Genomic DNA, 26730 nt, shown 5'->3' on the forward strand with positions numbered 1-26730 from the left:
GAGCGCTAAAGCAAGCCCTCCCTTCCCTTTAGCAGTGGCCAGAAGGCTGGAAGGAAGCTGGGAGAGAATCCCTCCATCCCTTCTATGATTGGGGAGGGGTTTAAATGCCCACTCTGTCCCTCATGGTCCACAGCAGGGACATGCCTGGAGGGACAGAGGGAAGCATCCCCTGCCAGACTTTTCCCTGCTCAAGCATTGGGGGTGAGGGCATGGCTAGACCCTCGCCATCATGCTGAGGTGAAGGGTGGAAGGGAAAGGGGATAAATCCCCCTCCCTCCCCTCTCCCATGGGCATGGGACCCCAGCCAGCATTTGCCAGGCTTTTCCTTTCCACTCCCCAATTGAGCAGCAGGAACGGGGGCATGGCCACACTCTGGCCCTGGGCCAGCAGACTGAAGTGAAGAGGAGAAGATGCTTGCTTAAACCAAGCAAGGAGGGGAGGGAAAGCCTGGCAGGGGCTGATCCCGTGCTGGTGGGAGAGAAGAGGCATGGGGGATTAAACCTTCTCTCCCCACACCTTCACCTCAGGCTGCTGGCCCGGTGCCAGCATCTTCCTGTTCAAGTGGGGCTGCTGCACCCCTCCCAGGCAGACCCCAGCTGGGGTCCCATGCCAGTAGGAGAGGGGAAGGAGTGGAGAATTAATGCTTGCCAGGGTCTGGCTACATCCCCCACCCCAAGCAGGAAGCCTGGCAGGAACTTCTGAGCCCCTGCCAGGCACACCCCAGCTACAGTCCTGAGCACAGTTTCCTACCCCCAGCCCCAGTCCCTTCTCAACCAGCTGGAGCAGTGATAGTAATTCAGGTAGGAAGCAAAGGGCCTGGGCCAACCCCGCTCCAATGGAGGAGACAGCACAGTCCAGCCCAGGGCTGCAAAGCATCCTGGGTTGTCGGATGTTGAGGGACTGTGTGTTAACTTAAACCAGGAAAGGATCTGGGACAGAAGTTCCTTAAACTGGTTTGACCTAAATCTCTTAAGTCTGATACTACATTCAACCAGGTTTATCTTAAACCAGTTTCAGACATTTTGAATGCTGTTTGTGCGCACTGAATTTGTGTTCTGTTACAGGTTTAAACCGGTTTATGATCACTTACACCAGTTCATGTGTAACTTCTCTCCCTAGCCTAGATCACCATTACGTTCAAGTTAGTGCAATCCTAAAACTTTCACATACATATAAACCATTCCATTGTCAAAGAAAAATAATGTACTGCATTAGTTTCTCTGTTGTCTAAGTGCTACATTCTGTTTCTCTATTCTCTAAGTGCTAAGCTTTCTGGAATAGTGGGGACCACATGAGCTTGTTGGCAGGTATCAGTGTAGCATTTTTAAATCAGGTTTCACAGTAGATGGTGAACAAGCCATTTCCCCATAGATAATTCAGCTCATGGCTATCTTGTAAAGTTACAATAAATCATAGTAATCTGCATTCCAACATACTGTGATGCCATAATAGGTTTATTCCATTATGTTGAAGCTTTTAGAAAATAATGCCCAAAACATAAATGTGTACTTATTTTACTACTCTGTGTAGTTCTAACACTGTAGTCATACATTATTTATACTTCCAACTTGTTTTAACGGTGTCACACTATGAAGTGGGTCCTGGAAGCTGAAGCATCAATTTTCTAAGCATTACTCTACCAAGATCAACAAAAAAGTCAGTGGGTTCTATCACTAAACTAAACGTGATATATTAAATATATTCATTGCAAGTTGCAGTAGGAAAAGAATGTGCTTTTTACAACTTAGTGTTGGTGTTAGCATACTCTTTCTACTCCAAACATTATATATATGCATGTATATATAAAATAAATGAGTATTTATATACTGCAGTATTTATATAAACAGAGAAACCTGTGGGACCACAGCAGGACCCCCAATTACAAGTCAGCCACAACCCTGCAATGTGGTTATTGGCTGCAATCAAACAGAAAAAAAAATATTTCTGTTGGATTTCAATTTTACTGAAAGCTTTAACAATGTCTCAATGTCTACAAAGGGGGTTATGGAATTTTGGGAATAAATTTCCATTACTTAGTAATCAATAGATTACCACAGATTTAAGTAAAGAAGAAATATGTTATTCTAACAGAGCAAACACACCCATCACAATGCACACATTTAACTGAGATCAGATTTACTTTTATATTTCAGAATCCAACAAATGTATTTCTCATTATGGCATATTGCATGATTTAAGAGTGGTTCTCATTATGCAGGCACTGCCCCCCATGGCAGCAGCCAGGTAATATTGCCCACATGCAGGGCTATGGCACACATGCACTCATGGTACATTAGAGCTCTCTGATAACCCTAAGCAGGACAGGAGAGGTGGCTCTGGCTGCTGCCCTTCCTGGTCTGTCTTCCTATCCCCAAGCTCCTCCCAGAAACAAAAGAATGTGGGACTGTTCCTCTCCCATTTTTCCTGAACCATCATATCTGCTACAACATTTCAACACTATTTAATCATATACTACATTTCCACAATTATTAGTACTAATGAAGGATTGAATTTCAACACTAAAGCTAGGGACAGACATTCAAAAAGCCTGAGCCTAAATAGATTCAATCTTTGCAAGTTAGTCTAACCTGTCTAAGCTAAATCAGTTTGTAACCTATGTCCCTTTGCTTCCACAGGGCACAGCTGGGAGGGGAGGGGGTGGCCAGGCCCCAGCAGGACATTCTGATTATTCCCCTCCTCCTGAGATGCCCAGCAGGGAATGTTTATCACCCTTAACTCAGTGTTTATCAACTCATTAAGAAAAGCCTCCCTCCATTAACTAATGGACCTCTTCTTAAACAGCTCTTCCAAGGAAGGACATTAAGCTACCTGTTGATTAGCTCCAAAAAGTCTGTCTGCCTCAGTCCTCTCCCACAGCACAGACTGTAGCCAGCATGTGGTCTGCTAGTTAATTCTGATGTGTCTGCATAAGGCAGAGGGGAGGGGAGAATAACTCCTGTTTAGCAGGGAGAAGCCAGGCAGATACTCTGTGCCTGCAAATCTGTACCAAGCTCCAGCCAGGGAGCGGGGGGACAGAGGGGGAGACCTGCTGTGGAGCAGAGAGCCCTGCCCAGCTCAGACAGCATGCCAGGATGCTGGGGGTGTCTGTTTTATCTTAAGCCAGCAAGAGGTCTGGGACAGACATTGCAGTTTGAGCCAAATCAGTTAAGTCTGATACTACATTCAACCAGGTTTATCTCAAATCAGTTTCAGCCATTTTCAGACTCGTTTATGTACACTGAACATCTGTTCTGTTACAGGTTTAAACCAGTTTCTGATCACTTAAACGGGTTTATGGTTAATGTATGTCCCTAGCCTAAGAGGTTAGCTCTGTTAGGTTTCCCTATGTACAGGGATTTAATTGAAGACTCCTAAAACTTCTGTAAATTTTTAATAATATACAGGGATACAGATACCACAATGATTTCCTGTTGGTTCAGAATATTAATTGTGTTTGCAACTTTGGGACTTTTTTTTTGCTTTTCTTTTGGTTTGATCAAAATCAGTCATATAATGCAATCCTTTGTATTATCCTGTGTATCCAACAGCGTTTGAGACAAAATTCCAGAAAGTGTTAAGTGAACTACATAAATCAAAGTGCAAGTATCTATTAAACTATTGCTCTTTTTTATACGTATTGAGTCTTTGCATTTTATCACTCTCTCTAGGGCTGATCCAAAGTGAGCCTTGGATCACATTTTGATGCAAAGAGTTCTGCAATGTTTCTTGTTCACCAAATATAGCACAGACTGCTACAAAGGAAATAAATACTATATGCTCTCTCTTGTGGAAAATTAGTATTTTTTCCTTCTTCTTTTGCTTTTTTCTTAAGCTACAAAATGTAGAGTATTTTGTCTCATGGTAAACAGTTGTCCTTTGTATATGGAGAAATTTAACATTTTTACAGGGCATGAGACCAAGTACTGAGTAACTAATCACTCAAGAAATATAATAACTATGTGCTGCCTAGAATGTCTTACTGTTATTATGAAATTGAACTTATAGCTAAAAATGAGGAAAACAGTTAGCTTTCTCTATTTATGGAGCTATGCCATGGTTATGACAATTCATAGCAGGGCAGAAAGTTCCAGTTGTGTCCATAGCCACTGCATAACTCACTGTAGTGGAAAACTGATATTGAATAACAAATTTGCCAAGTGAAGTTATTCATATATGTACTTTCAACTTGGGACAGATTCTTCATTGGCCTTCTATGCAGAACTGTTTTTTTTGTCTGCTCTGGGGTTTGTGTTCTAACATGTTTTCCCTTCTGTCACTGCAGCCTTTTAAGCTCATGTTTTGTGCAGGTTGTTTTTTCTGATCATTCTGCAATTTTAAATTCACAATTATGACTCTTCAGGGTGGCTCATTTATAGGCTTGTGGGAATTCAATAATATTAAAGCTGTTGCTATTATTATTATTTCTTCCCCTTTTCTACTACAATAACTATTAAGGAGCTGCAGCTATAAATGACAGTAGAGGAAATGGCATGTACTATGTATTCCTCCTTCCCAGACAAAAGTAAACTCAGGCAAAATCATGTACAAAACTCTGTTATCCTTGCTAATACAGAAAAAGTCTGTAAGGACCCCTACATAAGTAGGATTTACTGATGGTATAGAAGAACCAGGGAATCTGGATGTAAATCTCATTCATAGCTTGAATATCAACTATACATGAACACTGGAAACTGATCTCTCATATACAATATAAATGTGTGTGCTGGCCTCAGTTCTGCAGAGCTGTGGCCCTTGTCTTCAGATATGGTATCACAGATGGCTTACTAGCTACATTATCTTCAATCTCCAGGTGATAGAGATACATGTGACCCCGCAAATGAGGTCCACATCATATGACACAAGTTAAAATTATTCAGAGCAGGATTAAATTGACTTTTGTATATAAACTGTAATATAATACTGCATAAAATAGTTTTTCTTCAATTCCATCTTCTAAATGGTATAATCTCTCCTTTGTATGCTACTCAGATTGGACTTCATTGCTAGTTACACAATTCTGAGGTATACAACATGGTGGCAAGCAACAATCGGCATGTTGCAACATGTTTTCCAAAATTCAGCCCTTTTTGAAAGAGCCCAGCGGTTTCTGAGTCTGAGATTTTTGCCTGCTTGGCCTGAAGCACTTTAATGAGGTCTGACCCTTTAAAGAGGTTAGGCAAACAAAATCATTTTTGAAAAAACTTTGATAACTGTTCATTTATCTAAGTCCAAAAGCCTAAAAGGTAATTTTTATTAAATTAAATGCTGTGTAATTCATAAGAAACCTTTCACTTTCCTAGGGCTTGATTCTAAAAATAGTATAGTTGCAAAGACTCAATGGCCTGGGAGGTCTTTTCCAACTCTATGTTCTAATTTTATTAATTTTCATGGAGTTATTCCCACTGTGAAAATAAGTCAAAATCAGGCCCTTTCAATGTCTAACTTTTATTGTCTTAACTTCAACATTAAAAGTATTGCACAGCAGGTATTTTTGCTAACCCCAGACAAAAGATTTTTATGAATGTGAAAGTTACTTACAGCTGCAGCAGCAAAGAGGTCAATATACAATGTCACAATCAAGGCAAAATGTATGACTGCATAGACACAAAGATGAACTGGCAATTTTGGGTTGAAGGGAACCTCTTTTCCAGTGATCTGCATACAGCAACACAGATAATAGTCCTCATTAGTTATCTACCCCAGCATGTTATTCTTTAGTAGTATCTTTAGTGTTAATTAACAGCACAAAGGAATACATTTAATGGTACAAACAGCCACTTAAGATTATGGAAAAGAGAAAATTAATAGAGGGCTGTTATCAAAATCAAGTATGTGCACAGTCTACTGTGAAATATAAATAAAACTATTTTTACACTAAAACAGACTGTGTGTATGTGTGGTGGGGGAGACAGAGAGACATGGAAGGAGATAGAACTACTGAATGTGAGTGCATGCAGATAAGCAAGCAAATTAAATCACTTAGTTTTATAAGCTATGTTGCTGTAGTGGTGCACTCCCCCGGTATAGCGCACAGCTATTGTGATGCAGTGGCCATGTGTACAGTGTAGTAACTGCCCGTACTGAGCCGTGCTTCCAAAGGAAGTACTAAAGCACGGCTCCATAACAACATCATCATAGAGCAATGTGTAGACATGCCCAATACGTTCTACTTACCACTGGGATTTCCTCAGGAAGGCCAAGTCTTGGTTTTCCTGGTCCCCAGCCTGGCCCTTTGAATATGACAGACAGCTTATTGGAGAAACCAGGTGTGGCCCAAAATACGCTCCATATATAGGTCAAGTGATGCAACTGTGAAGACAGGACAAGTAATTATTCTTCATTTGTTAGAAAAAAATAGGAGTTTTGCAAAACATTATAGTTTACTCTGATTGTAACTCCCAAAGAACTGATTTTCAGAAGTTCTGAGCACTCATAGGGTATGTACAGATGATACATTAAGAAGTTTGGGAGGTTAGATTGGGCAAACAAATGGCTTCCCCATGTAACTGAGTGCATCTGTTAGATTGGGCATGGGTTAGCCCAATCTACTGAACATGTGTACACATTCAGAGAGCAGCCCCAGGAATGGGAAAGCCCAGCCACTTGCCTCAGCCCGCTCCCCTCCCTCCCACAGATCTGCTAGCCTATCTGATCCTGCCAAACACCCCTCGCCCCACCCTCTGGACACATTAAACTCACTGATCCTGCCAGACCAGCCCCAGACCCCACCAATCCCCTGAAGACCCACTAGGTTCTTTCCTGCCAGACCCACTGACCCACTAGCCCCCCAAATCCTGCCCACCCCTTCCCCCACCCTGAGTTACTTTAATCAGGCTCCCAGCACCAGCAAACATCGGTAAAACTAGCAACTGATCTACAATCGTGCTGCTTGAAGTAAGTCCTGTGATTGTCGATCGGATCCAGAGAACATCTGTATCTGGTCTAAATTTGTTCTGCAATTAATTTGCCAAGAGGAGGATTCAAGTGAGGAATCACTGAAGTAGACAGAGTGGCCATTTTTCATCTGATCTAACTTCACAAACTTTTAAGTATAACATCTGTTGGTACCTACAATTCCTGTGAAAAATCAAAGGGAGCTCAACAATACTGAAACAGATCCTAAATGTTTGCAGGCCCGATATTACTCTCATTGAAGTCAGTGGGTATCAGAAGGGAATCAAAGCTATGACATCCCTTGCCATAGTAAAAAGTACTTGCAATTAATGGTACAGGTTTTGTGAGGTTCTCCTATTAAGTTCAAAGGCATGCTAAACCTCCCTCAGAATGTCAAACCTTCCAGGCTTGATCCCCAAATTAGTAGTATTTATATGATACATGAAATCATAAGAAGTGCCATGTGGGGTCCAACCAATGGTCCATTTAGCTTCGATAGTTATATCTCAAATAATTTTGGCCTGCTGTATTTTTACCATCGAAAAGTATTGCCAAAGTTCCCTCTCATACGAACACCTAAACATTCCATGGTATAAAAATATGAACAGCCAGATGATTTGAAATTTGCACAAATATTTTCTTTGTAGTTTCTTGAAATGGTATAAATCTTACCTTGCCAAAGGTACAACAAACACTTCAAGTCACTATAAAACAACTTACAGAGCATCCCCATTTACCCATGTATCAAAAATGGTATTCTTTTGAATACAAGGTAATGTTAAAAGTAAAATGTTAGTAGCAAAACTGAATTACCTGGACCTTGAAGGGTTCAAAAGTATTTATAGGGTGCGTTAGGCCATATATAACTTTTTCTTTCTCTGCCTCAAATGTTCCTGAGGTGAGGAAAAATACAATCAAGCATAAGAACATAAACGTTTATGTTTGCTACATTAATTGACATAACTAATCCCACTTACCAAAAATTCTATCCCAGATAATGAGGGTGCCACCATAATTTTTATCAATACAGTAAGGATTTCTCCCTGTAATAAGAAAGAAAAGGTTTGGAGGCTCAGTGATTGTACATATTAGAAGCATTATGTGAATTACATTAGCTTCAACTAAAGTATGGAGGTGAGTTATTAGGGAAGAATATCATACTAACAGGTACAAGACATGTCCAACCTTTCACTATCAACCATCAATTACATCTCCCCTTTGTTCTACCTCTGACTACCTAAAATGTAACTCAATTCTGACTTCATGTAAGTCAGACATATTTCTATTTTTGACTTTCTTGTGAGCACCATGAACCCTTCTATCCATTATCTTGTAGTGTTACTCACATGAATGTCAGTCCCATTAAGCAAAAAATGTGCTATCACAAACATGCAAAGTTATTTTTCAGTTAAATTTGTGAATCTGGATCTGTGAATCTGGATCTGTTAAATCTGTGAATCTGGATCTGTGAATCTAGCTCTCTGAGACTACAAGTACTTGTGTAAAGTTGGAGAATTAGAAAACCTAGTGAACCCCCTGCCTTCTGAGTTTGCATAGTGCCATAAACACTTAACACATGGCAGATATGATAAATATTGAAAATGTCTTTCATATACAGTTGTATTTAAGTCTGTTTTAATTAGTAAATTCAGTTTGTCCATCTTATTATTATTTTTCTATTTCTTATGTTTGTTCTTTACAAGAAGCCCAGCACACAAGCCCATAGCAGCTAGGGAGTCTTGCCTTATTGACTAAATTTGTTCACTACATTATTCATTAAATTAACCAAACACATGCTTATTATACAACCTACCCCCACTCCAAATATTGGCAGAAAATATGAAAAAGATATATCAATTGTATTGTGTGTGTTCAAAGCAGTCTTTCAATAATTCAGTTAAGTGAAATCCAAAAATTTACTGGAACAAATGAGAACACTTCTCAGAAAGGAATAGTTTCATGTTGATATTCAGTGCTAGATCCTAAGGTGTAAGAGCAGCTGAATTTGAGCTAAGATGTAAGCTACATTTTTAAGAATAGGAAAAGGTTTTTTTTCATTACTTTCAATTTCTTACAAGTGTTGAGTTGCTTTGTTCAAATTTTCCAAAATAATTCACATCTATGTAGAGATCAAGTGTTCATAATTTCAGTGTCAGAGGTAAAATACTTTGAATGCATTTATAATTCAAAGATAACAAAGAGTTATAATAAAAATGATTAAACAGATCACAATTGTTCCTGTTATAATTTAAACCCCCCCATAAATAATAGTTTTAAACCTCTTTGCATTTTATCAGTATAATATAAATGATGACAGTGTTCATCATCTAAACCCAACATGGAAAAAAATCAAAAGATATAGTACTTCCTACCATGATGAACTCTGTGATGACTGGGTGTATTAAGAATCCACTCCAGAGGTCCAAGGTTGTCAATTACCTTAAAAAAAGTAAATAACTTGGCATAGACTGTCTAAATATCAAAAGAAAACAGAAGAAAAAAGTAGGAGAAAGGAGAGAAAGAAAAGAGTAATTTTCTTTAACAGGACATCTGCATCTAGAAAAGTATTTTCATAAAAGGAGCTCTGTAGAAGCTAAAATAATATACCAAAATATTACACTGTCAATAAAATACATAATATAAGTTCTCCTAAAGACTCTACAAATTACTAGAATTGGTATTACATTCTGTGCTTCTCTATATTTAATAAATAAAATGCACATGTCATTTTTTAAAACTTGATTACACTTTTTGTGATTCCAGAGGTTTCTATTCATACACCATCTGATCAGGTTTATTTTGTCAGGTGGCTCTATCACAACCAAATGTAATTCCAATCTAGATCATAAACGACAGAAAAAAAAACATTTTAAGAGCCTATTCCTGAAAACCCTTATTCACAAGACAACCTATGCATCATTGCATTCCAAAATAATACTGGTTTGCTATGGCTTATTGTTTGAGATGTCTTGCCATTAAAAACAATTAAAAGAAAATCAAAAAAAGATCTGTAGACTTGAGAAACATAACGAGAAAAAAAAATATCGCATTGTCTCCTATGTCCTCTATGTAAACCTAATTCGGTACTCAGACAAGACATTGATGGGTGCTCTGTAAGTTCCTTTAAAAAAAAACAAAAAAAAGATTAATTTGTGTATAACTGTTACTCAAGTAAGACTTTATCCTGCAAGCAGGAGTCACAAATTCTCCTCCCCCCTGGAGGAAGTAGACTTCAACTCAAGATGCATAACATGAAGCTTCTTCAGACAGATTTCAACCTTTATGAACCACGCAACCATCCAGAGATAGGATATTTTTATGTGTCTCTTGCTGAATGTGAGCCATAAAATATGCTTACAAATGAATTTCTGATGACCAAGTTAGGTAGGTATGAAGCTAATAGTAAAGCAGTATAGAAATCAGAAAATTGGTTAAAGTGAAGAAAGCCATAACATTTTTTACTTTTATTTATCTCAATCTAATTTTCTAATTAGTTTTGAGAAAAAATCCTGAGCATAAGAACTGGAATATAAGAAATAAACAAGAACTTTTTCGTGTTTTTTTAATTCACAAGCCAAGGACAACATAAGTAGGTACATTTAAATTTCCCAATGCTGCCTCCAAATAACTTCAAGCCTGAGAAGACCACCTAAGGGTGAGAAACGACTCATCATTAAGGCCAGCTCTGTTTCTATCCTCTCTCAAGCATAAAATTCCACTGTGTTAAACAATGTGAGTTGTGACCACTAAATTAACTTAATCTGAGTCAAAGAACTTGACTTGAACTGTAGCCTAGCACCTGAAAGATCAGTGATGTATCTACTAGACCACACCTAACTTGACCCATTTAATTTCAAGATTTTTTTAGTCAAATATTTAGATATTTTTTGTGAAAATAAGCTAAATGTACACTACTGTAGGAGGGAGTAACACATCATAAGTTAGTAAACTCAACTCTCCGTTTACAGGTGGGTTATAACAATAAGTGTTTGAAAAAGTGGATGCCTTTCACAGTTCTAAGTTCCAATTGGTTAAATCTACATTAAAAATGGATATTAAAATTAACCTGTTAGAGGCCTGTATTTGTATTCAAGTATGCCTTCAGCCTCCCTGGGAATCTCAGGAACAGGCATAACATTTTAAATAAATACCTTTGACTAATAATAAGGAACTATTTTCTTTGGAAAATACACTCTCTCTCATGATTTAGAAATAAAGAATAGTCTTTATGGGGTGATGGCATTTGCAAATCTACCCAATGCTTTCCCTGTAGCACTGCTAATGACTGGTGCCTCAATATAGCATAATTCTATTTATTACCAACCTCACCTCTAATATGGTAGCAACACATTGATGAAATTATCATCGGAGGCAGCAACTACAAGCACCTTGTTTTTTAATATATGAAGCTCAAATGAGCAAATCTGACCCAACAAAAACATATGTTGATAGTAGTAAAACATAAACCAAAATTGCTGCCAAACATCAACAAAAATTATATTTCCATGTAATATCCAACAGTGAAAACCTGTACAGTATTTTCTGAAAACACATTATAAATGAGATTTTTACCTATTTTGTAAATTCCTATTTATTTTGCAATTTTGCTCTTTAATACTTCAGGGTTCAAAAGACAATGTGCTTTATAAATATTATCTTCACATATGCTCTTTAGGGCTCTGTTCCAGCACAACACACATCTGGAAAGCCGGGTTTTTTTTCAAGGCTCTTGAAGCCTTGCTTGGCAAAGAAAACAACATTTTGGGTTGAAGCAGATTTTAAGGGTCAAATTCTATCAACTTCATGAAGGCAAAACTGTGAAGGGCAAAAGAGTAAAGCTAGCATAAGTTGCCAAAGCTATGCAGCAGTGATAATTTTTACAATTTGAAGCTTCCTTTCCCATCCTTACCCTGTAAAAGAAGGAGGAGTTTTGTTTCAAATATAAATAAAAGATTTAGCCCCAGAAGAATAAACTTGTAACAAAATGTAAATGTGCTACACATCAAGGTATAACAATTTTCTTGATTAAGAAAACCTATCAGATGGCAGACAGGTAAAAATTGAGCAAGTGTACTCACCAGTGGCTATTACTTTACCTGCAGAACAGGAATTAATAATATGCCTTTCCTCTTCAAAACCTTATATCTTCTGGTGCGTATTGACATATTGCTATTTGGCGGTATTAATGTCAATAACCTCTCTACTCATCATATGGATGCATCCACTCATAAAACATAAAAAAATCACCTTTTTCCAATCTGTAGAGATGCTGAAATCTTTCAACTGAATATACTTTTATTTTTTAAAAATGATCTTCTTAAATAAGAATGTTTTCAAAAAAAAAAATTGCTACCTTTCTAAGGTTCATAAAAACTACACCCCTTATCTTCATTTAAAAGAGCTGATAAAATCAGAATGGCAAAGCACTTACTGTGTCCAACTGTGATCTCATTCTTATTTTGAGTAAAATGACATGTTTTATGCCTGTGTTTGCCTTCTACATACAACCATCTACTGTTCAAAATCAAGACCTGCCTCCAATTTTTCCTCTCTGAATTAGCACACCACGTACACCTCACCGCCCGTATCAGCAATCCATAATGAACTGCAGAATTCCAATAAAAAAATCTCTTCTGATTGCTTCCTTTTTCTGTTTTTAACAACCCATAGGCACAGGAAGACTTTTAATTTGCCAAACCTTTGCAAATAGACTTGTATATTGGTACTGCATATGTGCCACGTACAAAAGTGGCATTCAGAATTCAGATTATAAAATAAGTATTTTTTCTCATCTTATTTCTCTTTTAAACAGCATACCTTTCCTTTATTGAGCTTTGCTATTGCTACTCAGAATAACAGAACCACTATGAAAATAGGTAAGGAAATTCCAACAACATATATACACTACAAGTTTCTAACTTTATCCTCAGAAACTCCTTCCACATATTACAAAACAAAATATACTGACAATGAAATAAACCCTTGTTACATAACTAGAAATATGTAATTTCTACATTATAATTGTTTTACATAAAAGACATTTCCTCTGTGACAGCAATACCTAGACTGGAGGAAAAGAACAGAAATGTAGCAACATCTCTTGTGGCATGTAAGCACCTCCATTTGCGGTCTCAGGGTTTGTCAGCACCAGGGGAAACCTTTATTGCCTGGTACCTGCACCACTTCAATGTACTCCTTGTTTAAATAATGAGAAAAAATAGTGACATGAAGTCCAAGGGAAACTTTACATCTTGTGTAACAACTCCTTCTGTCACCACTACAACATGAATCTTTATTTCACCTCAGCTTTGATATAAATGTTAGAAAGGAATGTCAATTAAGGAAAACAGGTCATGTTAGAGTGAAACCATTTGCCAAAAAGAAAGTTTTTCACCAAGAATATGAGAGACAGTGTTTATAACACAGAATGACTCCATCCCCTTTGTACAACTGGCCTACAGGTAGTATGGGTCAAAAACATCCATGGAGCAACTGAAATGCTATTAGGGGAATTACACCAAGGTTGGATTTGAACCTAGGTTTATTTCATGCAGTGCTAGTTGGTGGTCAAGCATATATGACAATCAATTTCCTCACCAAAACCAGGATGATCAGGATTTTTTTCTGGAAGATAAATATATATTTGAGACCATCTGGTGAGGAAATGTAAAAATAAAATCTTAATTGCATTCCCCACAAGAACTGTTGTCTTGCATTAACACAACACACCCATGTATTTATACAGATGGCCCTGGTGACCATATTTACCATGTGAAATCTCTACAGGGAAGCTAGGGAAAGGCAGAACTCCTAGGATATGTGCTTGTCTGCCCAGTTTCACACTTTGAAATCCTCAGCAAATCCTGATTTATACACCGCCAACTGTTTTCCTATCTGATTAGGCAGTTTTCTACTCCAGTAAGCATGTAATATGGAGGTAGCCAAATTTCCACACTGAGGAGTGAAAAAACAATATTTATAGTTTGGAAATAAAACAAGCGGGAGAAATCAAGCCTGTTGGGATCATAAAGAGTTTCATAGGGGGTGTATTTCTGATAAAACTGCATTGTAGAAATGGGGAGGTAAAAGCCTAACTTTAATGGATAGACAGGTTAGGGTATGTTTATACAATAAACACACAGTCCTAAGAAATGTGTTTATAATAAATTATCTTGAAGGCAGATTGTTGTCATTCATCGTTGTTTTACCTCTCAATCAGGAGGCCAAAGTTTGAATCAAGTTGGCATCTGATGTGAATATTTCAGTTAACGCTTTCAACAGGGGATTCTACTTCTCTTTGGAAGAAATGAGTACTCCAGCCTTCTCTTAAGGGGGAAAAAAACCATGGATGCATGTGTTATGTCTGGCTAAAAATGTAAGAAGGCCTAAATTAACGGCTCTTTCTAAGTGCGGCAGGGAAAAATGATGTGTGCAGATATTACACTTAGATAACCAGGGTTAAGTTGACCTAAGTGCCAATTTGTACATACATTTGTGGAGGTTAGATTCAGCAAAAAATGGCCAACCCAATCTAGCTTAGTTCACCAGAGGAGATGCACTAAGTTAGATCAGGCACAGGTTAGCTCTGGGGCGGGCCACCTCTGTCTCTCCCCAAAAACTCTGCTCTGTGACAATTTGGTTAACATGGGCCCTGCAGAGGGCAGACATCCCATCTCTTAAGGCAACCTGAGTTGGATACATTCCTGAGGAAGGGGGAAAACCTGCTCCCTCTGCCTATTTGACTGGCATCACATACGTGGGTGAGGGGCTTACGCTCCCTATTGTTCTAAGTAATGCCAACCTGACCAGGAGAGGGCTAGAGACCCTGCCAGTCTGCCTGGCAGCCAGTGATGCCTTTCAAATTGGTTGGCTGGCAGCCAACAAATGCTGGTCTCCATTGGACCAGGTAAATGAGGTCATAATGTCTATATAAGTTAAGGACTGCCTAGGAGGAGGGACAGTAGCCATGATGAAAACTCAGAGACAGAAGAGCTGGACCATCTGAAATTTGCTCTCTCTCTCGAAACTCATTATCAATGAACTTCCTGCCTCCAGAGGGAATCTCCACCTGCCTCTGGATGATACTCGTGAGTAAGCTACCTGAGATCTAACTAGATATATAGCTTGCAGTAACTCAGATGCATGATCAAAGGCTACCCAGCCATGCCAGTTTGCTCTATGGGATTTCTCTGATATTGTTCTACCCTGTACCCTATTCCAAACCTACTCTTTGTAACCAATAAACTTTGCCTTTGTACCTAGTGTGGGAGACTTATTGGGGGTGGGTCTAGATTATGCCCTGGGGTCCCCTTGCTTTGGCTGACAAAGGGAGACCACTATTTGTGTTTCAGACTGAGGGAGGTACCTCAAGATCTTGAAGTGGGTCGAGTACCCTCAAGGACTACCAGGCCTGTGTTTCCCAGGGGGGCACAGTGCCAGAATCTGGGTGGGTGGTGGTGGCAGTACACCCAGGCTAGTGGGTGTGCTCTTGGAAGGGGGTTGGCTAAACATGAGGAACCCCCAAGGAGGCACTTGGAGCCTGGAAGGTGGTCAGGTACAGTCAGGTGGGTGGCTCAGCACAGGAGCACCCCCTACTGGCCCACCACACGCTCAATCAGCTGAATGTCTGTATGTTTGGAGTGCAGCCCTAGGGCTGGGAAAGTCCAACCACTCACCCCCAGTCACAGGCCTGCATTTTTCCTCCACAAATAGCCAGAGTGGGCTGTTTTAGCTCCCTGACCCTTGTACCCCACTATGGACAACCCCCTCCCTGATCCCATAAAGCCCCTTGGATCTGCCAAAGCATTCTGTAGACCTGATAGTCTCCCCACAATCCTACCTGTCCCTCCTACTACCCCAACTTTTATTTGTCCTTTATTTGTTTGCTTAGTAGAAGGGTTGTGTTTATGTTTAGAGGATGCGCTGAGGAGCTCTCAACAGAGTAAACAGCTTTCAAGGCAGCACTCCCCCCCACCCCAGCTAACTGCTTCTCAAATTAGTAGGTTGGCCATATGTCCCAATTTGGCCAGGACAGTCCCAGATTTCATAGGCTGTCCCAGCACCATGGCAAGTTAGCTAAAATTGAAATAGAAGTCCCAGATTGGTGGTACCACCATGCCCACGCATGCCTGGCCCAGCTCCTTCTGAACAGTGGCTGGAGGCTAGGGGTGTGGGCTGGGCAGAGCACTGCTCCTCCTGCCTGGGGTGGGAATCAGCCAGGATGGGGTGAGCAGAATGACTGCCTGCTGCTGGAAGCCTTGTACCCTTCCACTGCAGTCACTGCTGATGCCCAGGCTAGTGTGGCATCCTCTGGTAGGTGCTGGCAGTGAAGAGGAGGAGACTGATGGAGCCTGGGGGTGCCACGCAGGGACTACTTGCAGCCAGGTCCAGCCTCTGACAGCCTTTGTGCTGTCCCACTTCACCCCCCCCAACATCAGAGCAGCTGTAAGGCCAGGGGGCAAGGTGTTTGTGTGTGTCAAAAGCCTAGTAATGCTACAGGTCCCACCCTCCCCAGGTGCTGAGGACTTCCCAACAGCTCTGCCTAGACGCAGCCACCCCCCGCACCTCCCAGCATGCAGCAGTGTCTGTGTGGAGCTGCCTTTGAAGCAGGCCAGTGGGCACACCCACGGCAGCAGAGGCACACCCTTCCTGTCCCCCACACAGCACATCCCAGAGCAGCACCAGCCCTGCCAACCCTGGGCTATGCTCCTTCCTGAGGCAAGATCTCATGGCCCATGGACAACTTGCATCTCCACAACATCACAAGGCCAGGACTGGCTGCTAGAGCCAGGTCCTGGATAGGACCCTTGAGGGCAATCAAATCAAAGCGCAATTGCTAGCGTCCTCCCCTCCACCCCCCAAGACCCAAGCAGAGGCTGCAGATAACAGGCTATACACCATGGGGGCTGCACTGGGCTCAGGCTGTCCGTGGCTCCCACCTGGCTGCCTGCGCTACCCTGCTGCTGGGCCTGCTCTGCTGTTCTCTGCCCACCTGTTCATGCACCTCTGAGACACTGACCACCTTGGAGTGAGTGACCCATATTCTGCACCAGCACCAGAGGGGAGAAGCAAAGCCACCGCAGGTCCCCTGGTGTGCAAGCTGATTTGGGATCCCTGCTTCTCCTTGCAATGTCTATGACGCTGGTGTGGATGTGGGTGTAGGTATGGCCCCCTATCCCAGATTTGCTTAAAAAGAATATGGTCACCCTATAAATTGGGCAACTGAAAACTCAGACAGCTAAAATCAGTAGCTACTTTTGAATGTCTTAGCTTCTGTAAATGACAATACTAGAATAAGATGGTTCAGAGCTTAATAATGTGACCTACAAATACACAACAAGTTGAGGATTTGATCCACTGCCATAAGTCGTTATCATTGCAACTTCTTTAACTGATTAAAATCATTTTCTTGCTAGGTAAACAGCACATGGATGTTACAACCTTCAACAATGCAAGCTTGATCTCAACAATCACCTAATAAATCACTAGCTAAAGCAAGCTGAAAAACACAGAGATATTAATAGGTCCCTCTCCTGCATGGATGTCTTAATATGACTCATCAAAAGTAATGCAACAGTCCAGTGCTAAACCTGCTGCTACTAGGGGAAAAAAATCTAGCTTAGTAATACTGTCTTTTCTTATTTCTCTTATCTTTCAGTGGGTTTTTCCATTAATGAAAACCATGTGGAGACCAAGAGACCAAGCTCTGAAGTGTGAAAAATAATATTATAGTATTCTTATTAATTTCCAGTGAACATATTTATTGAGTCTCAAAATAAGCCACTGCCCTTTCTCTTCCTTCGCCATTCTCCAATACACTCTGTTGCTTCTAAGCAGAGCATACCTGTTTAGTCAGGGCAAGAAGGGGCAGACATACAGTTCAGCATACCAGTTAAGTCCTCTGGCAAGGAGGTTTTGAAAATGGAACAAAAGCATTCAGCTGAAGAAACTGATAAGATGTCCTGAACAGACGTTTTGAATGGGACATATGGTCACCCTATGCATGGACTGGCGAAGTCTGGCCTGCAGGCCAGATCCAATTAGCAGTGGACTCCATTTCCCAACTGCCCCTGCACATGGCTGGGGCCAGCCACAGCTGCAGGTGAAAGCTGAAGGCTGGGGTTGCCATGGAGACCAGCCTCACCTGCACTGGCAGGGCTCACAGGAGAGCAGAGAAGAGCAGGGGGCTGCTCCAGAGTTGCTGGGATCTTGCAATGGGGGCAGGTTGCTCCAGAACCAGGGCAAAACCGCAATCTGCAGCCTGAACACCCCGGCTCCTTGCTGCGGTGACAGCCGGGTCTGGAGCAGGCACAGAGCCGTGATCCCCTGCTTGTGTGCCCCGGCCCAGAGTGTGCAGACTGCAGATCAGGGCTCTGCCCTGGCTCTGGAGCAAGCTGCCCCTATTGCAAGATCCCACTAGCTCCAAAGCAGCCCCCTGCTCTGCTCTGCTGTGCATCCTGCCAGCCCAACTGAGGCTGGTCTGTATGGGAACCCCAGCCTTGAGCTTTCATTTGCAGTTGTAGCTGGGGTATCCATGGAAACCAGCTCCAGCCATGAGGGCAGGGGCTGCTGGGAAATGCAGTCGAGCTGCCACCCGGATCAGCCATTTTGGCCACCTCTGCCCTATAGTAACCCCACTGGATATTGTCATTCAGACTTTACTCTCATTCATTTCAAAACTAGTTTTTGAAAAATGCTAACACCAAAAATTCATTGAGAAACACCAACTGCTCTTCCAATTTTGGACAAAAACATCATTTTCTGACAAAATATTTTCCATAATAAACAGAAAAATTAAAAATGAACTTTAGACAACCACTAATTTTCCATCTTGTTTTCTTTACTCTTTTCTTTTTCCCTGATTTTTCATTTTTCAGTTCTTTTTCATCGACAAAATGACTAAAGGGAAAAATTCAGAGAAAATGGGAAAGCCAAAAAAAATAAATACAGGTGCTTGGAAAAATGATTTTTTAAATTTTTCAGCTTCTCATTTAAAAAAAAAAATCAAACAATTCCAATAATTTGAAAAGGGCTAATTTTAATTAAAATCATTTACATTGAATAATAAATAGTCACCTAGTCTATCCTATGGGTTGGGTAGTCCCTTACTCAGTAGAAAAAAGATGATCAAGTAGGTAGAGGAATTCTGAGAGTTGACCTTTTCACTTTTTGGAATGTTAGCAAACCTAATCGATCATTTTAAAGCTTTTTTCCACAGGCAAAGTGTCCTACTTAGACTTGCCCTGATATCCAGCATTTTACACTAAATTATTTTAATGGTTTTCTGTTCTTTGATTTTTATCTCTTCTTTCTGTATTGAAAATTGTCAAAATTGCTGAGTGCATGAAGGCTTGGCTCTTTGAATGATAACAGGATACAATGACATACAAATGGGACTAGTTTTTTTATATAGCAAGCTAAGCATTTCCTTATACTTTTTGACAATGATTAATTTTAAATGTGGTGGGCTTGAAACTTATTTCACTGAGTTTTAAAAATATGCATAAAGCAACATGATTTCAAAAATGTTGACAGCAACTAGAATGTAATGTGACTTGTTTCCAGGAGGCCCAGTTAATTCATTCGGATTGCAAATGTCAAACATAGGGCCCATGGGCTGAATCCAACCTGCAGACATAGGTCATCTGGCCCTCAGGGCTTCTTGTAGGCTGGATCACCCACCTCTGCAGGCTGGATTTGGCCCAAGGGGCTCATCACCATAACTGTTAGAATCCCTACAGTAGCAGGTTTTATCCTTACAGTTGCCAGAGCTGCTGTTTCAGTGCAGTTTTGGAACCCAGGGAGCTGTATTACTGCTTGCTTCCTTCTCCCTACCACTGCCAAAAATCAGGGTTTTTAGTCAACTGACAACTAAAATCAGCAGCATGGATAAAGGTGAGGGGTGGATGGCATCAGTGTTAACTCTGTGAGCTCTGGAGATACATCAAGATAGTGTGTGGTAGGGCTGTGCAAAATTTTGATGGATGTTTCATTCCAAAGGTGTTTCAATGTTTTTCAAGCTCAAAACACCAAAACCAAAACAAAATGCAAGGCTCCACCCCATTTTCAATTCCCAGCCTGAGCCTTTCAGTGCCAGAGGAAGAGCTGGATCCGAGTGCCATAGCAAGGGAAATTCTGGGGAAGGAAGGGGAATCATCTCAGTTTGTGATCCACACCCCTCAGGTTTCCCCTAGAGCCAGGTCTCCTTCCCCAGAAGGCACTTCAGAGGAGGTTGAGGTAGAGGTTATGGAGGCAAGTGGCTCAGCTGAGTCCACTCCTCCTGTTGCTGTGCCTCTGCCTGCTGAGTAGGGGGGAAAGGCAGCATCTGCACATGCACCCGCACCCCAGAAACGAGGGGGTAGTGTGGTCTGGGATCATTTTGAGCTGGCAGATGATCCCACATATGATACCTGCCTGCACTGCTGAGCCAAAACCAGCAGCAGCAAGGAAGCAAAATGCATGAGCACCACAGGGATGCTGATGCATCTCTGCAGGCACCACCCAATTGCCCTTGCTCCTCTTCAGCCTGGCACCGGTGGGAGTGTGCCCAAAAAGAAGTCCCCCTCTCACTTGAAAGCCCCCATCCCCCCAAAACAGAGATAAGCCACCCTGGAACAGTGGGTGACCTTTTCCAACAAGATGTGGTGGCAGGCAAGAAGAGAAGGAGCCTCAGGGCAGAGCTGGCATGGTCACAGGGCCCTAGGGTCACAGGGCCCTAGGGGTATCACAACCATCTCTAGGGACCCTACTCCATGACAAAGTACAATTTCCCAGAAACCTCTGCATCTAGCTCCTTGAAATCTGGCAGGCTTCATGACCTCAGAAGGAGCTACTATTCCTGTCATTTTCATCCAAATCAGGCAAGAAATAACAAAGTTATAGGCACTTTCATGATTCCCCATTATAGCCTATGAGCGAAACAATGAAATGCGTCGAAACAGCTAAATAGTTTCAGCGAAACAAAACAGAACAGTGCTTCAAAACAGCAAAACAAAACACTGTCCCTTTGAAATGGCAAATCTGAAATCGAAATGAAACACTGCCATTTTGCACAGCCCTAATGTGGGGGGATTAATGCTGCCACTGACACTTCCAGATCCTCCAGCCTGTGAAAACCTCCAGAGTCTGTGCCAGGCCTGTGGAAAGTCCCCTGGTCTGGATTTAAAAAAACTGGGTGGGAGTGTTTATTAAGTAGATTAGTTAAAACACAAGGCTTCAAACATGAATCAATGGGATACATGTATGTCTGCTCCTGAAATCATTGTCCATATAAAACTTTCAATTTCTGTGAATAGCAGTCAAAGTGGAGGATAAGTATATACATCTGAAAAATACTATTCAAAATGAAACAAATCTACTGATTATATAGATTAGGATCTAAGGATAAATAACTGAATATTTTATCTAACATCTATCTTATGTTCTGTTTTCATAGACTTCTAACTTCTAAACAGATTCTGTGATTTTTTTTTTTAAATACTGGCCATTAGACCTTTGTCTCTAATAGGCTTTCTATATCTATAGTACCATAAGCTACATCTGCTAAAACAGACACATATGTCTCCAGTCACATGGATAACTTTCTGTAATTGCATGGTAACAAATAGGTTCCTTGGTGTAATAAGGTACTTACTTTCCTTAGGTAGTAGTGTATATTTTACTTATAATTTGGGGTGTTGTTGAATTTATACTGTAATTTATTGTGATTCTGAACTGAAAAGTAGGTTTTGAAGGGGACCTTCATTTTTTATGCAGTTCTTACTCAGGTGGGAGTTAACCAATGTAAGGACTTCAGGATTTGGCCAGAATTGTTGTAGTCAAGTGAGCTTCCCACTAATAGCAGAATTAATCAGAGCTGGCCAGAAAATAAAAACTCATTTTCACTACAAGCAGAAAGTCTCAAATATTTCTTTCAGTTTTGATACAGAACAAAATCAAAACCTTAAAAAATTGTCACTGTAATTCAAAAAAGCAGATATAATGTCCTAGCTTAGCAAATACCCTAGTAGCAAAGATACCACCATCCCCCCATTTCATACATCCCCCTTTTGCACTCATCCTGAACCATGACACCTTTTTGACAAAATCAATATATTTCTGTGAAAATATTTTGGTTTTGACAAAATCAACATTTTCTGACAATAATGATTTTGCTGAAAAATTCCCAACCAGCTATAGGGATAATCTGCATGGGGCTAGAATGGGACGGAATTTGACCAGGACACTTGCCTATTATTATATAGAGAGAGCAGGGTCTATTTTAGCAGTTAACAGATTCAGAGAGGTTATTGGATAACCATTAGCAAACACTTTTACCCCTTAGCTAGAGCCCTTTCGATGTTCACATGTGCAAATGCAGCTAGAATCTGAACCATGAAGAATGACAGAGCACTAAAGTGCCAGACAAGTGACCCAGATCATCTGATATATATAGTTTTTATTTTGACAGAAATTAAAATGTTCAAATTTTCAGCCAAAATCCACAACATTACAGTAGAAATCCAAAATATTTCTGTTTGGAAAGTCTGCTGTGGTTACTTACAGGACTGCAATTTGAGTTTTTCATGCTCCAATTCTCCTCTGCACACCAGATTTCCCTGATAGAATTACACCTCCTGGAACACTTCATTATTTTCCCTTGTGGAAAAGAAAGGCAGTGCATCATAAAAGACATCAGTTGTGTTAAGTGGCCTGTCCCCTAGAGGCGAATGGGAATGTGAACTATAAGTTTCATGAGGCACTGTAGCAGAATTTCCAAACTGAAGTATTCTGGGGTTTGGACTAATAATTTCAGTTTCAACCAAAATAATTTGGTTTTCAGTATTTTTTTCCTTAGGAAAAGAAGACTGAAGTTTTTCTTTGACAGCAGATACTTTTCAGAAGAAAATATTTTTCCAAGCCCCTAAAATTTGAAAAATCAGGTTAAATTTTTAACCAGTCCAGTAAGTTGATTTCCAATTTCTGTTAATATTATTATATTAATAATAGTTTTGAGCCATCTTAAGGTGTTACAGGCTGTACACAATCACAATTTCTTTCCTCTCCCCATTCACCACCCTGGCAGGAATTATCCTTAACTGACCTATACCAGTAATAAACAACTTGCCCTTCATGTTTGTGAAAAATGGGTAGAGCCGAAGTCTTCCACTTCCTTACTGCTCTCCACCCAGTAATGGAAACTACTAATGATGGTCCCAAAAGTTTGCGTTTTCCCATTCATGCTGACCAATGAAGCAGGAAAACTGAATTAGGAGCTAGGGATTTCTTTAATGTATATCTGTGTACGCTAGGTAGGGCTAATCATAATTTCTCTCTGAATTTGAAAGTTAAATAAAAACTAATGCATATCAAAATGGCAAAGAATAACCTAATGCCACAATTACTACAGATATTAATTCAGTTGATGCCTTCCAAATACAATTTGACATCTCATAAAAGTTGGAGTTAAACTAACAGAAACTAATTCCTGTATTTCACAGGTGTCTATCGGGTTATAAACAAGACTAACTTATTGGCTGTTATAATATATAACGGAAGGATATAGTTAAATGTGAACCATAGACCTTCCGAATCACCTGTGAAAATAAACTGAAATGGAATATTTCTGTCTGTCACTAACAGTCTTGAATCATTTTGTGGCTTTTGAAAAATTACATTTTTAGTGCTTTTTGTCCAAAGTCATTTTATTTTACTCTCTTCGTTTAAGGTGAGAATGGTCTAGTTGTACAGACATTTCTACCAAATCAGTAAAGGTCCAGTTTTTCTCTTCTTTTTTCTTCATACCAACTCAGTTGGACTTATTTCGGGTCCACTGTTATTTTTCTTGACTTATTTTACCTATTCTTTTGTAGCACCACAGAAAGGTATTTTCTATTTTTCTATCTGTGTTTTTAACATCAATGAACAAATCCAGCTTTAAACAACTATAATGCTTTATTGGAGAATTTTAGACTTTTAAACACTATTCACAAATTAAAAATCTTCTTCAGGTACTTTCAGACAATTTCAGACAGGACATGACTATGTGATTTAACATTGCAACAGAGGAAGCTGAGACAACAGATCCTTGTCATGGAAGCATATTTAACGGAAGTCTAAAATTATAATTCATACCCATCACAAAACATCTCCCGAGCACTACTGGGAGTAACAAGGAATAACGGCCGTAAGTTGATGGAGAGTAAATTCAGGCTAGATATCAGTAGACACTACACTTCACAGTCAGGGAGGCTAGGATCTGGAACCAACTTCCAAGGGAAGTGGTGCTCACTTCTACCCTGGAGGTCTTCAAAAGGAGGCTAGACAATCACCTAGCCAGGGTCTTTGACCCCAGTACTCATACCTGCCATGGCAGGGGGTCAGACTTGATGATCTGCTCAGGTCCCTTGTGACCATACCAACTATGAAACTATGAAGTTACATTCATTTTTGTCACTGTATAATATGGAACCGCTTCTTTATGAACAATGGGAAGGCTTTATCCATTGTATCAGTCCATTATAATTTTCGTACTAAGGATCTTTTATTATACATAGCAGAACATATAATAATGCTAAAAAAGCTATACATATTTTACATAAAAGGCCAAGAGTAAGTTCATACCTAGTAGGCTGAAGCAATATGACAGGAAATCTGGTGGCAGGACTGGCCTACTTGGGATGCAAAAAAATGAGCCCTTTGAACCCTCAGGATTTTGTATGTTTTCTCCACAAGAGTACATGAGCAAAATTAAACAGATTCTGTCTGGTCATATGGTAGGGAAGCTTGACAGAAATTAGAACTACAGGGACTTAGGAAAGGGGAAAGCTACAGTACTGAAAGACCTTATTCACCATGTGATGCTATCCTGGAAACACTAAGCTAAAGTTTGAGGAAATGCCGTGGCATTCTATTGAAGCCATAAATATTTCCTTCAAGCTGAACACTGGCATATAAGGTCCAGAATAATTTTCCCTTAAATTACTAAATTTGAACATAGATCATTTAGTCCAGTACCTTACGAGTCCAAACAAATCTCTCTCAAAACATGTTCAGATATTTTTTTTCTCTCTCTCCTATTCAAAAGTCATGCTGACCTTGCTTTCTTAAAGAGGAAATTGTCCTTAGCACATCACATGTACTAATGGACTTTCAATACTGCTGAACAAAATAATTTCAAAAGAATAAGCATATTCATTTTAACTGTTTCCTCTTCATAAATGTCTAGTAGCAAGGATTACAAAACAAAGATATCAAAATATTTTTTATATATAAATTTCAAGCCCAAACTTCCCTTCAGTGACACCTAGTTCTAATATAAGCATAAATCTATGAGCAATCTGTAGATTTCATGGGAGGTTTCACAGAACAGAGTTATAACAGTTTATACTGATGGAATGGAAAGAAATGGTGTGTTACGTCTATACTGGCCCTCCAGTTTCACATGTATTAATGCTATGTAACCACACAGAGGATTCCAGCTAAGAATTATAACAGAACCACAAAGAAATTATGTATCCCACAGTTCCCAGTACTATCACGTGCAGCAGGCATAGTACAGAACCACAGCTAGCAACAGAATAAGGAATCAGGCCCTGATTCTATGAAGGGTGCCGATGTGAATTTCCCTTTTTAAAGGAGGCTCTGACAAGTTGGTTTGTGCAGATCTGACTGCGGGACTGAATCTTAAATTAATGCCGAGTTTTAAAAAATGGCCAATACAAACTATAGTTAAATAATAACAACTGTCACATAACACAAGATAGCAGATAAAATACTATGTAAACAAATTATTAACTACAACTTATTCCCAATCATATGCCAACCCCAGTAACACCTGGATTTCCCTCTCCTGTTATCTTTCCTGTCTATTAAGTTCTTTCAGGAAGGAACTTGTGCTTGTACATTGCATAAAACAATTTCTACTGTGAAGGCAGTTGGGCTAACAAGGGTTCATACAGGCATTACATTCAGATCTCCCTAACCAAGCACTGGGTGATTTAAATGACTGGGTGTGCAAGAGATCACTGGGCTTAGGTCTAAACTTTAAAAATGGTGTGCAAATATGGCCCATGGGCTGTGTCTGGCTTGCAAGACAATTCCATCTGGTCTGTAGGCCCCTCTGTAAGTCCCCTGTAAGCCCTGGCCTTGGGCTGCCCCTTTGCAAGCCAGCGGGGGGGCTCATAGGAGATGTGGCTTTGGTTACTATGCAACCATCCCCACTACCTCAGCCTGGCTTGACCCACCTCCAGCCCCAAGCCAGGGAGCACTAGAAACTAGAAATCTATGTCTGGCAGAGGCTTTTCTGGCAAATCCGGGGCTGTTCCCAGCCTCCTTGCTTGCAAGCATGGAAATGCAGGTAAGGGCCCTATCAGGCCAGGGACTCCTGCTGGATGAAAGGGCAGGAGCACAGGGAGCAATGTGCTAAGGGGCTGAATGGGGCTGACCTGATAACTTTCTACTATGTGTGGCTGGGGACTGGGGTGGGAGCACTATGGGGCTGGGCTGGGCTGGCCCCACACCCTGCCACCTCATGCGGCCAGGGACTGGTGTGGGGGCACGAGGTGCTGCATGCTAAAGGGGCCGGGCTGGGCTGGCCCTGCTCACTGCCACCACTTGCAGATCCAATGACTGGCATATTCTGCGGACTCTGAGAACCCCCCAATGCCCCCCCACACGCCACCATAACTCCAAACACACCCATACCCTCCCACAGCTTGGCAGGAAAGCTTACAATGAAGCAATCAGAACTACTCTCCTCCCTCCCCAAAGAGATAGCAAGTTGCCACTGGGGAAGACTACTAAGCAGTTCCAGAAGGTCGGCATACCCAATTTACATTAGAGTTGCTACTGAGGTTT

General features: G+C 40.6%; 1 protein-coding gene across 2 annotated transcripts in view; it reads right to left on the minus strand.

Annotated features, from left to right (window-relative positions):
- Positions 1-26730, minus strand: part of AGMO (alkylglycerol monooxygenase) — a 406549-nt gene that overhangs the window by 159951 nt on the left and 219868 nt on the right. The window contains exons 6-10 of one of the 2 annotated variants that reach the window (XM_019508506.1): positions 9267-9366; positions 7872-7937; positions 7708-7787; positions 6175-6309; positions 5539-5655 (exon numbers count right to left, since the gene is read on the minus strand). In XM_019508506.1, the coding sequence (XP_019364051.1) occupies positions 5539-5655; positions 6175-6309; positions 7708-7787; positions 7872-7937; positions 9267-9366 (498 nt within the window). The remainder of the gene's footprint in view (positions 1-5538; positions 5656-6174; positions 6310-7707; positions 7788-7871; positions 7938-9266; positions 9367-26730) is intronic. The other variant, XM_019508507.1, reaches the window with a different exon arrangement.

Source organism: Gavialis gangeticus, unplaced genomic scaffold, assembly GCF_001723915.1.
Source record: "Gavialis gangeticus isolate Ggan-Ray unplaced genomic scaffold, GavGan_comp1, whole genome shotgun sequence".
Taxonomy (NCBI): domain Eukaryota; kingdom Metazoa; phylum Chordata; order Crocodylia; family Gavialidae; genus Gavialis; species Gavialis gangeticus.